The 15189-nt window shown below is 39.8% G+C and overlaps 1 protein-coding gene across 5 annotated transcripts; it reads left to right on the forward strand.

The window, feature by feature from the left end:
• Nucleotides 1-2636: 2636 nt before the first annotated feature.
• aifm1 (apoptosis inducing factor mitochondrion associated 1) lies at nucleotides 2637-14354 on the forward strand. 5 transcript variants are annotated; one of them, XM_070916878.1, is made up of 23 exons: nucleotides 2637-2803; nucleotides 4173-4303; nucleotides 4464-4569; nucleotides 4748-4771; nucleotides 5046-5147; nucleotides 6368-6436; nucleotides 7009-7080; nucleotides 7581-7652; nucleotides 7867-7941; nucleotides 8042-8113; nucleotides 8497-8618; nucleotides 8771-8901; nucleotides 9417-9507; nucleotides 9668-9752; nucleotides 9830-9906; nucleotides 10420-10528; nucleotides 10610-10717; nucleotides 10825-10913; nucleotides 10997-11137; nucleotides 11734-11876; nucleotides 13413-13537; nucleotides 13618-13808; nucleotides 13906-14354. In XM_070916878.1, exons 1-23 carry the CDS (start codon nucleotides 2716-2718, stop codon nucleotides 13975-13977), a joined length of 2295 nt encoding a protein of 764 aa, XP_070772979.1. In that variant the 5' UTR covers nucleotides 2637-2715; the 3' UTR covers nucleotides 13978-14354. The 5 variants fall into 5 exon arrangements, with proteins under 5 accessions (XP_070772979.1, XP_070772980.1, XP_070772981.1 ...); XM_070916879.1 differs by lacking the exons at nucleotides 6368-6436; nucleotides 7009-7080; XM_070916880.1 differs by lacking the exons at nucleotides 7009-7080; nucleotides 7581-7652; nucleotides 7867-7941; nucleotides 8042-8113.
• The last annotated feature ends 835 nt before the right edge of the window (nucleotides 14355-15189 follow it).

Here is a 15189-nt window from a genome sequence, read left to right on the forward strand (position 1 = left end):
GAGCGGCCGGTCTGTGGGGGCAATAAAGGAGAAAATACTACACATAATGAGGTTTGACAGATTTGAGGATTGAGTTGTACTGACCGGTAACGCACAGCGGCTGAGTCATGTGATGTTAAAAAGATCTTGTCTTCTGATTTGTGTTTGACAAGATAAACACGTTTCTGATGCTATGTTGCTGTTGTGATGTTGTTCATTTGTTTGTTTGTTCAATGTGGTTTCTGAACTCTACAGAAACTTAACTGTGGACAACTGATGGACCTGCAGCACTTATTATATGCCTAATGATGAACTAATAAGAGCTTATTTCCATGTGTCAGGGAGGTCTTGGTGCACACATAATATTAGCAGTAGTAGTGGTACTACATATATTATGTGTCAGTTTGCTTTTCTTCCCTCAGCCCTCTTCAAAAGTTAATTAGGTCAATTTAAAGTCTCATGTTAGATTCCCACTTTTTTTAATTTGAGAAACACATTAAAATGGTAAGAAAGGTTGCAAAAGCAAACTTACATACATTTAAAACTCTTTGGAGACTGCTTAACATTTCATGCAAATACTTTCATGCATTCCATGATCTCTTCACATTTAAGCTATTATGTCACTTCTTAGTCACAAGAAACTTCTACAACAATCAAGCCTCTTAAGATGATATATAACCATGCAATTAAAATTTTGCATAGGAAGCTGATAAGGTCCCAGCCCTGCCATGTTTGTGATCATGTCATTCAATTTCCTAATATTAAACTCAGCTATGATTGCCTAAATAACCAAGGCCCTATGGTGCTCAGTGACATGTTGGTACCTCTCAGGGTTCCTGGCTCAGTGACTCAGGGTGCATCTATGAGGAACTGTAAGGTGCCCTTTTGTAAATCCTCCTTCTCTGCTGGGGGGATTAATATGTGGAATTCATCATGGATAATGAATGGGATAATATTAAACTCAAAAGAGGGATCAGCCATCAGTAATTTTATTGTACCATTTTATTGTGCCCATAGAAACAGGCATTGCAGACTAGTTTAGGCTATACATTTTGTGGTTTGTGGCATTGTTCCATGCAATATACTTGTAAAAAATTAGCATCAAATCAAATAGGGGAGTTGTATTGGTAGTGGTATTTAAAGTACTACTAATAGCTGTGGTAGTGCAATACTAATTGTCAGAGCAGTACTATTGTTGGTAGTAGCAGCGCTACTGGTAGTAGCAGTGGTAGGGTCAGTTATATTGAGATTAGACAGGCCCCTAAATTCTATAAAATATTCCAACTTTAACATCATTAACAGTCACTTGATCAAATAAATTAAATACACATCAAACACACACGCTAATGAAATACAAAAAAACAACAACAAAGAAACACAATGGCTTGTTTGTCATGAAATTACCTTTCACCCCATAAGAGAAGTTCACTTTCTAACTTCTCTTGCCAGTAAAAACAATGGCATGCCACCAATCATCCACATCTCATCCCCATTTCAGATTTCCCCTCTGCATGGGAAGTACATAAATCCTCATCGTCTAAATGAAAATGATCCAATCATGAATAATCAACTGCCTTAATATCAACAGATAAACACAGAACCCTTTGTCCACTGCATCATGAGCTTTCAAAATTAGTACTCTGCAGTTTATTGCAGTCAATCGATAAATACTATAAACAGAATCTCATCTGTTTTCAAATTTCTTGAACAACCTCCAGAGGGCGACATTATGACTAGTCTATCACTGGGCAAATTTCATATTCATAAATCATGACTCAGTAAAAATCAAATGAAGATTAGTGTACATAACCTACATTACACCCACATACAGTGGCCTACATTCCCATAACATTGCAATGCGATACATTAATAATGTCTTAATTTAGTTAAAATACAAATCCATGGACATTGTGTAAATAATATTAAAAAAATAGCAACATTTATTTTTTCTTGTTCTGTTTTTACGTCATGTGTTTTGGATGACATACATTTAGTAAATCATTGTTACTGTTAATTGTATTATGTTGTTTTAGCCAAAACAACATAATACAAAATAATTGTATTATGTTGTTTTAGATTAATAGTTTATTTATTATGTACTACTTTTCTCTGTTACCTGCCTTCCCTTTTGTCTCCGTTTCTTCTCTGTTAAAACTGCTTGGAAAGCTTTCCTTTACCAAGTTACTCAATGTTAAATAAACTGTGGAGGGCAGTAGTCCACTGAGGCGGCATTTAATCTGTAGAAATGTCATGAACAAGAAACGGCAGTTTACGGCAGTTACCAAAGAGTCTTGAAGGAAAGAGCTCAAAACGGCTGCAACTCGGTGTAACAGCATTTAATACAGAGCTTAAATCTGAAATGACATCGAAATTTATTATGTAACTGTTAACTGTAGGATTAAAAAATGCTCTGATCCGTCATAGCACAAAAATAACAACAAAAACAATGTCCAGTTGTCAGTCACTGATATCATGGGCGACGCCATCTTTCTTCCGGAGGAGTTATCCTACTTCGTTCCTTACTTGTAGTGACCTATCTTGTTTGTCAAAGAGTCTTTACAATTACCCATGATTCCCCTGAAACGTATGACCTGTCTCTGGCCTTGGCTTGTATCGCGGTGCTGCTAGTTGTCAGTGTGTGCTGGCTGTAGGTCTTCATTAGCGGCAATTAGCGAGTGTTCCTGTCCGACAAGTCGGCTAGTAAACTGGGAGCCGTTACAGCGGAGCTGAGCCACAATGCTGAAATGTAGAAATGTATGGAAAAAGCTTGCTCCTCTTGCTAGAGCCTCCTCAACTGTGTGCCGGCAGAATGTGAGGAGAGCAGGTAAGTTAAGTTAACTAGTTACAGCACGTTAACTTGCTGCCTCCCTTGTTAGCTGGCCTCAGTTCAAACAAACATGCATTGTAGCATGATATTACACAATGTCGGCAGTTCTTTAAACCAGACATGATAACTACTAGCTAGTAGCTTAGTTTCTGACCTTCGTTTGGCTGTTACATAGCTAACCTAACATTAACTGAGCTCATTAGCAGGTGGTAATATGCAGAAATCGGTGACATTTCGATAATGGCTAACTTGAACCATATTGCACTTCACTGGTTGCAGCTCTTGCTTGAAGCCTGCTAGAAAGCAACGCCAGTGAATATAAAATAAACTCGGGTCACTGTCACACGTGTTTTTGACGTGCTTGGATTCAGTCCCTGTTTGCAGTGTGTTGCACCATGTTCTGTAACCCGTCATGGTTTTGGTCATGCTTACATAGGTCCACTTTGATTTGGATCACGGAGGGTTTTTCAGCCCCATGTGACCCTGAAAGGAGAAGCACAACAGGTACAACAGTCTTTCTGAACAGTATGCCTTTAGGTGGCTTGGATGTACAGTGATGAAGAAAGGAAGCAGTGGGGAGTTATTAGAGGAAAGTAGTCCACGGGAGAGGTTGATCATAATGAGGATTCAAGCCTCTAAACCCAACTCAACGTGTGTGCGCTTTCTTTAATTAACCTAATTAACAAGCTAAAGGATTCTTGTGTATACATAGCACCGATGTGTGCCCTTCATTTTGGGGACTATCAATTCAAAGGTCTAGAGATGAAGTATTACTTTGCATAACATGCAAGTTTTCATTGTATACATCCACAGGCATGTTCTGCAAATATATCCTACAGCCAGCAGCATTTACATAAATAGTTATAACATTTAGAGACTGTTTATCTGTCTTATTCAACAATCACTTAGCAGCTTGTCCTCAAATTCACATTTTCACCAAACTAGCAACTCTGTTCATTTAGCTGTCACATTAATGTCGCAGTCATCTTCATAGTTAACAGCTTGGCAGCCTGACCAGGCAGCCGCTGTCATGGCTGTATTGTTTTTTGCATACATTAAGTGCAGACACCTTTTCTGTTGTTATAAACTATAGAAAACATGGTGGAACATGTAGCGTCACGTTATTGACTGAACAATTTATAGATCATTTAATTAACGTGGCATTGTCAGTCAGACAGATGCAACCCGATAAACCTGATCAACATAAACAAAAACAAAGATTGGACAGTATCCCCAGCCAGTTTTAGTGTTTTACTATACTCCATCATACAGGAAAAATATACATGAAACATGGGTTGCTTTTGTGACTGACACTGATACAGTTTTGACCAATCTAAGTTTTTATTATGTGTGAAATTGTTTTCAGGGTTGACCAATGGCAGAATACCAGCACATGTACCAGTGGCTCACATGTCCAGCCGGCCTACAGGTGGAGGTAGGGAAAACCAGCTGTACGTCCTTCTGGTTGGAGCAGCCTGCATTGGTGGTGGAGTATATGTGAGTTCTTTTTTTTTTGGTCTCTCATAACATACATGTTCATGCATTGAAAATCACAAGTGATCAGCTGGACATAAGCAATGTTTATGGAGTCGGGAATGTTTCGCAGAGTAATAGTTGAATTGTGTGTGAGTACATTGAGCTGTGTTTGTTTTCACAGGCTTACCAAACTGTCAAGGGAGACCAACAAAGATATCAGGACCGTATTGATGTAATTACATCCAGACAAAAAAAAGCCACCACAGCCATCCAGTCAGAGCCTCCTGGTACGCAATTTTTATTAACTCATTTTAGTGATGATGAAACTTTGGCTCACTTACTTAATTCCACAAACAAGATAAACAAAGATACTTCTGTCAGAGCCACAGCATTCCAGTGTAATACTTTTTTATTTACTGTATGATCAATTAAGAAGTTCACCAGTATTTTTTATTTTTTTTTTAGCTGTGGAAGCCACTGAGACAGAGGGTGAGTGATTTCTCTCTGACAATGTTTTGTTTTTAAATCAAGATTATTTTTGGTGTAAGAGTAGGATTGGAATCAGCTGACTCTGCAGTGCACAAATTAGCTTCCTCTATATTGCCATGTAAACTACAGATCTTGCGACAGCAAAACAAACTATTTAATAATGATTAATAAACCACCTACTGTCACATAACACAAAAGAAATTATGTTGAATGTCAAGTCTAAGTTCATCATATCATAGCTAATGTTTGATAATTCTGCTCATGTCCTTCTCAGCCGTCCCTGAGCCAGAACCTCAAGCAGCACCTTCACCAGAGGAGCCGAGCCCTCCAGGCCCTGAAGTAGCAGCCCCCAGTGAAACAACTGAACTGCCCCCAGGTTGTCTGCATTCTTTTTTTATACCCCTACATGCGTGCTTAACATGGGCCTCCTGTATTAACGCTATGTTTGAACCAAGAAGTAATAGAAAAAAAGCATACTAGATGTGGAGTTATGTGTACTATTACACTTGCTCTATTGCACTTTGTACACATACTATACTTTGATGAGAACTTAGTGTCAGAAATGGCGACACCAACTGGTAAAGTCAGCTTAGTGCGAAAAAAGCAGGCTGTAAAACACACCTGTCTTTTCCCTCCTCTTTATACACTGCTCGTAATTGCAGTAATATGTTAAAAATACATTTTTATGGTGATGACTTTGTTTTATACACGAGGCCCGCTTAATATTCTAAACTTGTATTGTCTGGTCTGTGTGAGTATTGTCTGTATCCAGAAGCCGAGAGGTTTACTGCATGAACTGTGACTTTGCCTTCTTGCATGTGTTTATTTTTCATTCACCATCCGGTATTTAGTGATACATGTGTCATGTTCAGTGTGATCTGTTGGGTTTCATTTAGTTTGTGTCCTATAACCTGGGAAATTAACCCTTTATTGTTTCAGTACCACACTCACATACTCACCTCCATTCTGAATATTTTTGTTTTTGTTGTTGGTTGTTGGAGTACTCAGTATTTTTTCCAAATATGTTGGCTCCTGGAGTTTTTTGTTGTCATATTTGTGGTATAAAATGGAACCCATCCTGTCTGACATGTTCTGTGACTCTTACTTTGTGGAACTATTGGTACTATCCTGGGATAGTACTCAAAAGGATTTCTTTTTTTTAATTTTTTTTATTGTCATGTGAAAATATTGTTCATGATTGGAAGCTGCCCTTTTTAAGTGGCATACATTTGTTTCCTCCAGACTTTTTTCATGCTGTATCTAAGATCTAATTTAAACAGGAAGTCTTAAAACAGAAGTATGTGGTACTCGCAAACATCAGTGTGGTAAAACCTGCTTGAGTAGAAATAAGCAGTGACAGTGTCATTGACACCTTTCTGTCAGATATAATTGTTGCTGTGTCTGGTATAATGCGGTATACAGTATGTACGTTTCTGTAGAAGTTAACCACAAATTTGGCAGCTTCCAGTTGTGTGCATGCTCTGCAAAATGTTCCTAGGGTAGAGCTGAAGAAATGCATGGATCTTGATGGTCTTCCCCTTCAATTGTCTTTTTAAAGAATTGAATGTTAATCCATGCTATGGATTGCCTCAACAGCAGATGAGCCAGTAGTAGAAGCAGCCCCAGAGGAGGCAGCAGAACCACCTGCTGCACCTGTAGTTGAGGGTAAGATTTAAGTAAAAGGATACTCTGGTGTACTTAAGGCTTGGGCGATATTTATTTTTTCATGCCCTCCTGACATTTCACATGGGGCATACGGTATGTGACGGTATTTGTGTTAAAAAAACAAAAACAAAATACAAAAGCTGAGCTGCTGGTCACAGAAGTCATTGTAGCCTGTATGACATTGTGTAGCCTACAATGCTTTTAATTTTTCTGTTTTACTAGTCCTGTAATGTACCCCCACCACTCCCTGTCGCCATCTTTCTCAGCTCAGCTGCCTGTTCTAGACACTGACCCCTGGTGGCGAGTGCTGTTCACTACAATACATCACCTCAATACAGCATCTGTTAGTTTAATAGAAAGAGGAGCATCTGTATTTTTGACGGTACTCAAAATCATACCTTTGGGATTTCTAAATAACCTGGTATACCGTAATTCCTTGATACCGCTCCCTGCAGCTTTTGTGGAGCGTGGTAAGCACTCAGTCAGACCTGTGCATGGAATAGTGATGTGCATTTACCACATCTGAGGGTTTATTTTGTCTTAACTGGTTAATGCTCCGGTTATACTAACAGAACCTGCAGCAGCAGCAGAAAACCCTGCAGCAGAGCCACCCGAGCCTCAGCCTGAAGTTGTGGCAGAGAGTGGTAAGACCATAGTCCAGCCTCTTTTGGAGTGAGGAAGCGGGCAGACATGACACTGATTTTTTTTTAGTGCTAATTTCAAACACCTTTTCTCCTGTTTGTTTTTAAAAGAATTTCTCATTACAGCCTTTCTGCATGTTTATGTCTTCTTCACATTGTTTGGGTTCTTGTAATGATAGAGGTTAATCTCACAGACATAATTTAATGTCTTTTTCCTTTTAGTCAGGTGTATTTGTGTAAGTCATGGGTACTGATGAGCATCCAAGATGATGCACTGACTGTGTCTCTCTCCCTTCTATGTTGTTGTAATGTCTGGTATATGTACGTCCCTGTAGAAGTTAACCACAAAATGGACCGCTTCCAGTTGTTATTGCGTTAGTGTGCATGGTCTGCAGAATGTTCCCAGGGTAGAGCTGAAGAAATGTATGGATCCTGATGGTCTTCCCCTTCAATAGTCATGTAAAGAATTTAATCTTAATCCATACTATGGATTGCCTCAACAGCAGATGAACCAGTGGTAGAAGCAGCCCCAGAGGAGGCAGCAGAACCTCCTGCTGCACCTGTAGTTGAGGAGGGTAAGATTTGAGAAGAAAGGATACTCTGGTCTAATTAATTTACTCATTCTATTAGACTTTTGCTGACAATTCAAGTGCTATTTACACATCTGCTTTTCCATCTGACCTGAGTCTGTGGAGTAGATCCACACTCCACACACTCAAAGATGGATTTCACATATTAGCAGTAGTGCACATCAGAGGGTATTATATAACTTTGCCACTATACTATCAGAACCATCACCCCCGCCTGAGCCGTCCCCAGCTGAGCTTACAGAGCCGGCAGCCCCTGCAGCTGTTGTGGAGAGTGGTAAGCACTCAGTCAGACCAGCATGGAACCAGTACATACATTAACCACGTCTGAGGGTTTATTTTGTCTTAACTGGTTAATGCTCCGGTTATACTGACAGAACCTGCAGCAGCAGCAGAAAGCCCTGCAGCAGAGCCACCCGAGCCTCAGCCTGAAGTTGTGGCAGAGAGTGGTAAGACCATAGTCCAGCCTCGGTTGGAGTGAGGAAGCGGGCAGACACGACACTGATACTTTTATTTCCTTTTTTGATAATGTTAATTTCAAACACCTTTTCTCCTGTTTATATTTTAATTTTTTTCCTCATTACAGCTTTTCCTGCCTGTTAATGTCACATTGTTTGGGTTCTTATAATGATAAAGGTTAATCTCACTCACATTTCTTTTTCCATTTATTCCTCTCAGGTGTATTTGTGTAAGTCATGGGTAATGATGCGTATCCAAGATGATGCACTGACTGTGTCTCTCTCCTGCTTTTTGCCTTCCTCTCTCTTGCTTTCTCCCTCTCTCTGCTACCCTCTCTCTCGTGCTTGCTGTCGCTCTCTCATGCGGACTCTAGGAGTGGACTCCACACCTGCCTCTCTCAGTGTCCCCTCACACACCCCCTACCTCCTTATCGGTGGAGGTACCGCCTCTTTCGCTGCTGCCCGGTCTATTCGAGCCAGAGACCCCGGTGCTAAGGTCAGCCTGGCCTCTGTTTCTACGATAAAAGCCAGACTCAGAACTCAGTTCATTATCCAAACTGTTGTACCAGAGTTTCTCAGTTAAATTTGTATGTTTTCCCTCCTGCACTGTATCTGTCAAGTGACACTTTTTAACATTTTTGCTACCAGGTATTGATTGTGACTGATGAGCCAGACCTTCCATACATGAGGCCACCTCTTTCTAAGGAGCTGTGGTTCTCTGATGACCCCAGTGTGACAGAAACACTGCGTTTCAAACAGTGGAATGGGAAGGAAAGAAGGTGTGTTTCTTGTATTCTTGTATATATTCTCTTTTTATCTCTCTCTGGCTCTTTTCCTCTCTTACAGTCTGTCTGTCTGATTGTTCTGTCTCTCTCTGCTGTGATCATTACAGTGGTGTCAGTTAGACTGTGTTGTCCTGTGACATTGACTTTGCTTTCATTACATTAGAGTTTCTGTTGGTGGACTTACTGAAGATCTGTTACTACTGACTTCGTCTTTTTACAGTATTTGCAACAAACTGCTGTTGATGTAAAACAAATCTTGCACCATTTCCTGTTTCCTCAGTAAAGACCTGGTGGACACAGTGTTTTTACAACTTGGTATTGTCATAATACCAAGTAAAATTAATATTGTATGAAGATTTGTTACTACTGTAGGCTGGTTTATGTATGACTTTATGTATAAACAGTCTCTAAGGAAATTCAGCAAACGGTGTATAAACATAGTGAGAAGCTTTCTTTTTTAATAAGAAAAATGTTCAAAGATTTTAATACTTTTTGTCTTTATTTGCTAGTATCTACTTCCAGCCAGCATCATTCTACATTAATCCAGAGGAAATGGATAGTGCAGAAAATGGGGGAGTGGCTGTTCTCACTGGCAAAAAGGTTGGTTTGTATTAGTTTTCCAACAGTCAGACACTATAGTGTGCTGACTTCATAATCATATACAGGACATGATAGTTTGATACATTATTCATTACAGAAGTAAGGCATTTTAGTGGCAGATGTAAATGTTTTGACAACAACATAATTGAATTGATTTTAGGTGGTTCACATGGATGTGAGAGGAAACAAAGTGAAACTGGACGATGATACTGAGATTTCATATGATAAGTGTTTGATTGCTACAGGTAAGCTACTTTAAAATGCATTTATTACCACATGTGGCTTACACCTGGTGGAAGCTAATTTAAACTATTATCTTCAGGTGGTGTGCCACGAAATCTTCAGGTCATTGAAAGAGCAGGAGAGGAGGTGATGAAGAAGACCACTTTGTTTCGCAAGGTCAGTGTTTAGCCACAAGGGGGCGATGGCTTGTTTTCAGTTTGGGAATTTCTGGCTGATGGTACAAAGCTCTAATACTGTGTCATATTTTGGCTCTGGGAGTAATAGTAAAGGTATGATGGACATCGTTAGATGGCAATATTTCTGACTATGAATAAGTTATCTGAATGTAGATTTCACCACTGAGCAAAATACTACATACTTTATTTTGTCAAATAAATTAAGTCATAACTTCCAAAACTTCTAAAACCTAATACCACATATATATTTAATGATATAAAATCATTGAAGTGATGAAAACAGCAGAAAATGAAGATGCATTGCTCAGTAACTCCGGTGGTGTTAAGGGGGCTTCACTGTGTGCAACTTTTACTTTAGTTTGTCCACTGTTTCTTATGATGTTTCATTTTAAAGAGGCCATAGGTCATAGGCCATGTTAATGTGTTTAAAGTAACTGTGACATATAACTACCCCAATAAAAAGAGTAAATTTGATCTGAACGTTGATCAACAGATCGAGGACTTCAAATCATTGGATAAGGTCGCCAGAAGCATCAAGTCCGTCACAATCATCGGAGGCGGCTTCTTGGGCAGCGAGCTGGCCTGTGCCCTCGGCAGGAGATGTAAGACTACTGGACAAGACGAGAAGATGACAGAATAGATAATAATACTCTAAAACTAATAAGCCTTCTCTTTTTTTCCAGCAAATGAGTCTGACCTGGAGGTGATACAAATGTACCCAGAGAAAGGCAACATGGGAAAAGTGTTGCCCGAGTATCTGAGCAACTGGACTACAGAAAAAGTCAAGAGAGGTTCATGTCCATTTTGTACTTAAGCATGTCTGAACTTTCATATCTAGTCGGCCTTTCATTTTTTATATCACTTTTTTAAATGAAATCTTCTCCCTTTGGTTTTCTAGAGGGCGTAAAAGTTATCTCAGAAGCTTTGGTGAAGTCTGTGACCTGCAGAGATGATAAGTTAGAAATCCAGCTGAAGGATGGCCGATTGGTGGGTCCCAGTTTTTGCTCAGGTTCAGTGTAATTTAGGAAATGATTTATTAGTTACTGATTATCTTGTGCTTCACCTTGTAGGTGAAAACCGATCACATTGTTGCAGCCGTTGGCCTGGAGCCCAATGTTGACCTTGCCAAGTCAGCAGGTCTGGAGGTGGACTCTGACTTTGGAGGCTATCGGGTCAATGCAGAGCTGCAAGCTAGGTCCAATATTTGGGTGGTAAGTTAATGTTCATAAGCTAGTTAAGTATTCCAGTAACAGCAGTCAAGATCTTGATCTTTAGTGAAACTAATCACTGGTTGTTGTAGCAATTTTGCTGTTTGTGTCTGACTCCATGTGCCAATTTTAACTACACCTTATCTTCATTCAAAAGCTGAGACCTTTGATAAGTGGATTAACTTTTATGGAGGTAATGGTTGTTTTGGTGATACGACTCATCCTTGTTTTTCACAATTAAACATGTATTTATTTTAAACATGGCAACTCTTTACATCACTCGCTTTTTATATCATCCACTTTTAATGAGAATTGGTAAAAAATACTCAAATGTTGAATTTAAATAAATCAGAAAAAAAAAAAAAATCCACTGTGCTGGATTTTTGAGGTTTATATGGTTTACTCAGTAGGTCAAGGTGAGCCGATACAAGGTTTCATAAATGTATGCCTGTGTGACCTTTTCAGTCCTATCTTGTGTTACAGTGCCCTCCTCAGGCATACTGAAACAATGCACCTCTGTAGGCATGTAATGCAATTGTAATATAGTTAGAAATTGAAATCCATGCCACATATCCTCAATCTCGTCTGTCTCCATTTAGGCAGGAGATGCTGCGTGTTTCTATGACATCAGACTGGGCCGCAGACGAGTGGAGCATCACGATCACGCCGTTGTGAGCGGAAGACTAGCAGGAGAGAACATGACAGGAGCCAACAAACCCTACTGGCATCAGTCCATGTTCTGGTTGGTATTAGAGCACTTCCTATTCCCTGCTAGTGATGCTAAGGTTTGTCATGGGTCACAAATTCAAACCGTTTTGCAAATGAGAGTTATTGCTGCAAGCTATGAAACCAGCTTAAAGTGGAAATGAAGTAAAATATTTGAGAAAGTGATATCCAGTCTGAATTGTTGATTGCACAGGTCCACGTTTATCGAATACATTTAAATAAGCGAGCACTTGGGCAGCATGTACAATTCTGCAAATGACTCTGGTTTAATCCTTTTAGAAGAAGATGAACATGCATGATTGCTTTGAAGTCTTGAATACCATTAAGTTCTGAATATTTAAAATGCCTTTTAGAGGACATTAGGATAGGAGTTTCCACCAGAGGGCTACATTACTCAGCCAGACATTTTTAAGCCCATCACAAATTTACTAACTTTGTTAAAAACATTACTGATATGATCACACATGGACTCCAAAAATTGAACTACAGTATGGCGTGTGGTCCGCACTGCACAGATGAATGCTATGATTGCATGCTTTTAGCCGCTGGTGAAATATGACACACTGCTGACAACAGGGGCTCATTGCAGTCCAACTGTCATGGGTTATGTACCAGCAGATGTAGTCATATGATATGTTGATATTCAAAGGTAAACTAACAGGACACACAACAGCTCATCATTATTCAGCAGCAGTGGTCAGTCCTTTCTTGTTCTAAACATTCAAGTACCCCTTGTTCCATATTCCATTTTTACTCCGCATTGAGTTCAGTTTAAAATCAAATGCCTTTTTCGTCAAATACAGCATTTAAAACATACATATGTTAACCGTCAATTTTGTTTTTTTAAAGAACATTTTAAATTGTAAAACTTCAAATTAAAAGTCTGCAAATTTCATTTCTGTCAGTCAGAAATGTCGGCACAGTAACACTGAACAGGTGTCAGCAGATTCCCCAAAACTCTTTAATGAACCGTGAGTATGGATGGTGGTGAAGGATGCCACCCTCAGTGTGCAGGCCGTGTGAGTGGCCACAGCATGTCACTTGTCAAAGACGGTTGGCTGTGACATTACTTCAGGTCATCAGCTGCCTTGAAACTCATCAGGTGGCGGTTGGGGAGTGTCACTGATGTTCACAGCTAAATTTTTAACAAGTGCCCTCTAAGCCCTGTTTGTTTTGTGTTTGTGTGTCTAGAATAGGGGCTGTGTTGTTGGAAGCTGTTTTGACAGTTAAGTTTTAAAATCTAGAAGTTGCTGCACTTCACATTGGAGGATGAACTTCAGCAAAACAATTTTGCAGAAGACTGTTTTTGCTTAGAAAATGTAGTTGACACTACCTGGCACAAAATGTCTAGCTGCAGTGTCAATATACAGTATATTGGCTAAACCCAAAAACAATATCATTCGGATTTTTTAGTTATTCTATTATGTCTGAAAGGCCTTGTTGTAGTGCTGGAAAAATAAATAAATGAATGGAGAGAGAATGCTCTTTGCCCTGAGAGCTTTGAATCATTATTTCCTCTACGTGTTTTCAAATTGCATGTGTTTTCTCACAGGAGTGACCTGGGTCCTGACGTAGGCTACGAGGCGATTGGGATTGTTGACAGCAGCCTACCAACAGTAGGAGTGTTTGCCAAAGCCACTGCCAAGGATACACCTAAAGCTGCTACAGAGAAGTCAGGTAGGAGCATTCACAATACAGTTTTAAAATGTTTGAGGGTCGAGGGTCAGATTTAGTCTTACATGTTAAATGTGTCGCAGGAACTGGGATCCGCTCAGAAAGCGAAACAGAGGACACGGCCATAAGCCCAGTGGCCTCTTCAACGCCTGCTCCCGCTGTGGAGCAGCACAAAGATGACTACGGAAAGGGAGTCATCTTCTACCTGAGGGACAAAGTGGTGGTGGGTATTATCCTGTGGAATGTGTTCAACAGAATGCCCATAGCAAGGAAGGTAAGCACCGTCACTTTAAGAAAAACGCAATTGTGTCATAGTAAGGATTAAAATATAGATTTGGTTATTGTAAATTGTATCTATCTGTTATTTGTAGATCATCAAGGATGGAGAGGAACACGCAGATCTGAATGAAGTGGCCAAGCTGTTCAACATCCATGAGGATTAAGATTCCTGCGAGGGGAGTTACGCTTCATGTTAAGACTGAACTTTGACAGCCATTGCCACACTCTTGAAGATGCAACTGATCATACCTACAAAACAAGAGAATTAATGGAAATCACGTCATATTGCTGAAATATTTTCATATTTGGAATTTGTATCTGCGTCACCTGTTGTTTGTTTTTTTTTCTATTCAGGAGAAATCACTGTCTCATCCTCCACTAAACTCTTCTGCTCATGTTTTTTTTTTAAATCACGGTCGAGATGTGATCGTCTGTCTGCTTCTCCACACCCGGCTGAAAATGTTGAGCATTGTCGTTTTCCTCTGTGTGATCAGAGCAGCTTGTCGTGAGAAAAGCTGCAATAAAAGCTATTTTTAAATTGGAGTGATCCCCTTATTTTCTCCTAGATAATAGCACTGATGACAGATACATTGAGCTGTGATGGTTGTTAAAGTCTGTGTGGCTGAGCTCATCTGTCCTGAAGCGTTTGATTCAGTGTGTACTGCTTGGGTCATACATATGAACTATAGTGATCGGACCTTTTTAGATTGAGTGAGGGGATGTTAAAGGTCCAACCTCAGCTAAAAGCACTTATTGTTAGTTTAAATGGGAGCAGGCAGACTTGTATAAATGGCACCTGACAAGTACATTTTACAGTGTGTGGAAGTACGATCTAATTAAGTAGGGCCAATGTGCGCTCCAGCAAAAGCAACATTAAAATGATGCTTGGCCTACTTATCTTGTCCGGAGGTAAAAATGTTCAAGCATGCAGAAGCGTTTTTTTTCTTCTTTTTTTCTACCGTGGGCTTCTTGTTATTAGGAATGCATTCATGCTTTGTGTTCTCACACATTACTTATCCTATTTGACACTGTGGGCTCCAGAGTGGCCTTTCAAGTGTGAGGCAAACACGTGCAGCCATAACGTCCCATCGCTTTCTTTGACATTAATTTTACATGAGTAAATGGCTGAACTGCCTCCCCCTCCATATGGAGGAATGAGCATGAGCTTCCCCGTTTTAGATGTGGATTTGTCTGGCGATTTGAAGAGGAAATAATTAGACCAGAAACTTTGGACAGCTCTGCTAGAGATAAATAACCTCTGGATGTGTACTGACGCTGAGACGCGTTAGTTAAACTAATTGGAACCTAATGCTTTCATCTTATTTCCCTTTTGCTTGCATTACATATTATGTTCTTGTAATTGTAGACATTTCAGA

The sequence above is a fragment of the Enoplosus armatus genome, chromosome 13, assembly GCF_043641665.1.
Source record: "Enoplosus armatus isolate fEnoArm2 chromosome 13, fEnoArm2.hap1, whole genome shotgun sequence".
Taxonomy (NCBI): domain Eukaryota; kingdom Metazoa; phylum Chordata; class Actinopteri; order Centrarchiformes; family Enoplosidae; genus Enoplosus; species Enoplosus armatus.

What these genes read in the sequence shown, in the direction of transcription:
- aifm1 (XM_070916878.1), top strand. Translation starts at nt 2,716, where the DNA reads ATGCTGAAATGTAGAAATGTATGGAAAAAGCTTGCTCCTCTTGCTAGA. An exon ending in TGCACCTGTAGTTGAGGAGG is followed by an intron (nt 7,653 to 7,866) that starts GTAAGATTTGAG and finishes CTATACTATCAG; the next exon opens with AACCATCACCCCCGCCTGAG. An exon ending in GAATGCCCATAGCAAGGAAG is followed by an intron (nt 13,809 to 13,905) that starts GTAAGCACCGTC and finishes TGTTATTTGTAG; the next exon opens with ATCATCAAGGATGGAGAGGA.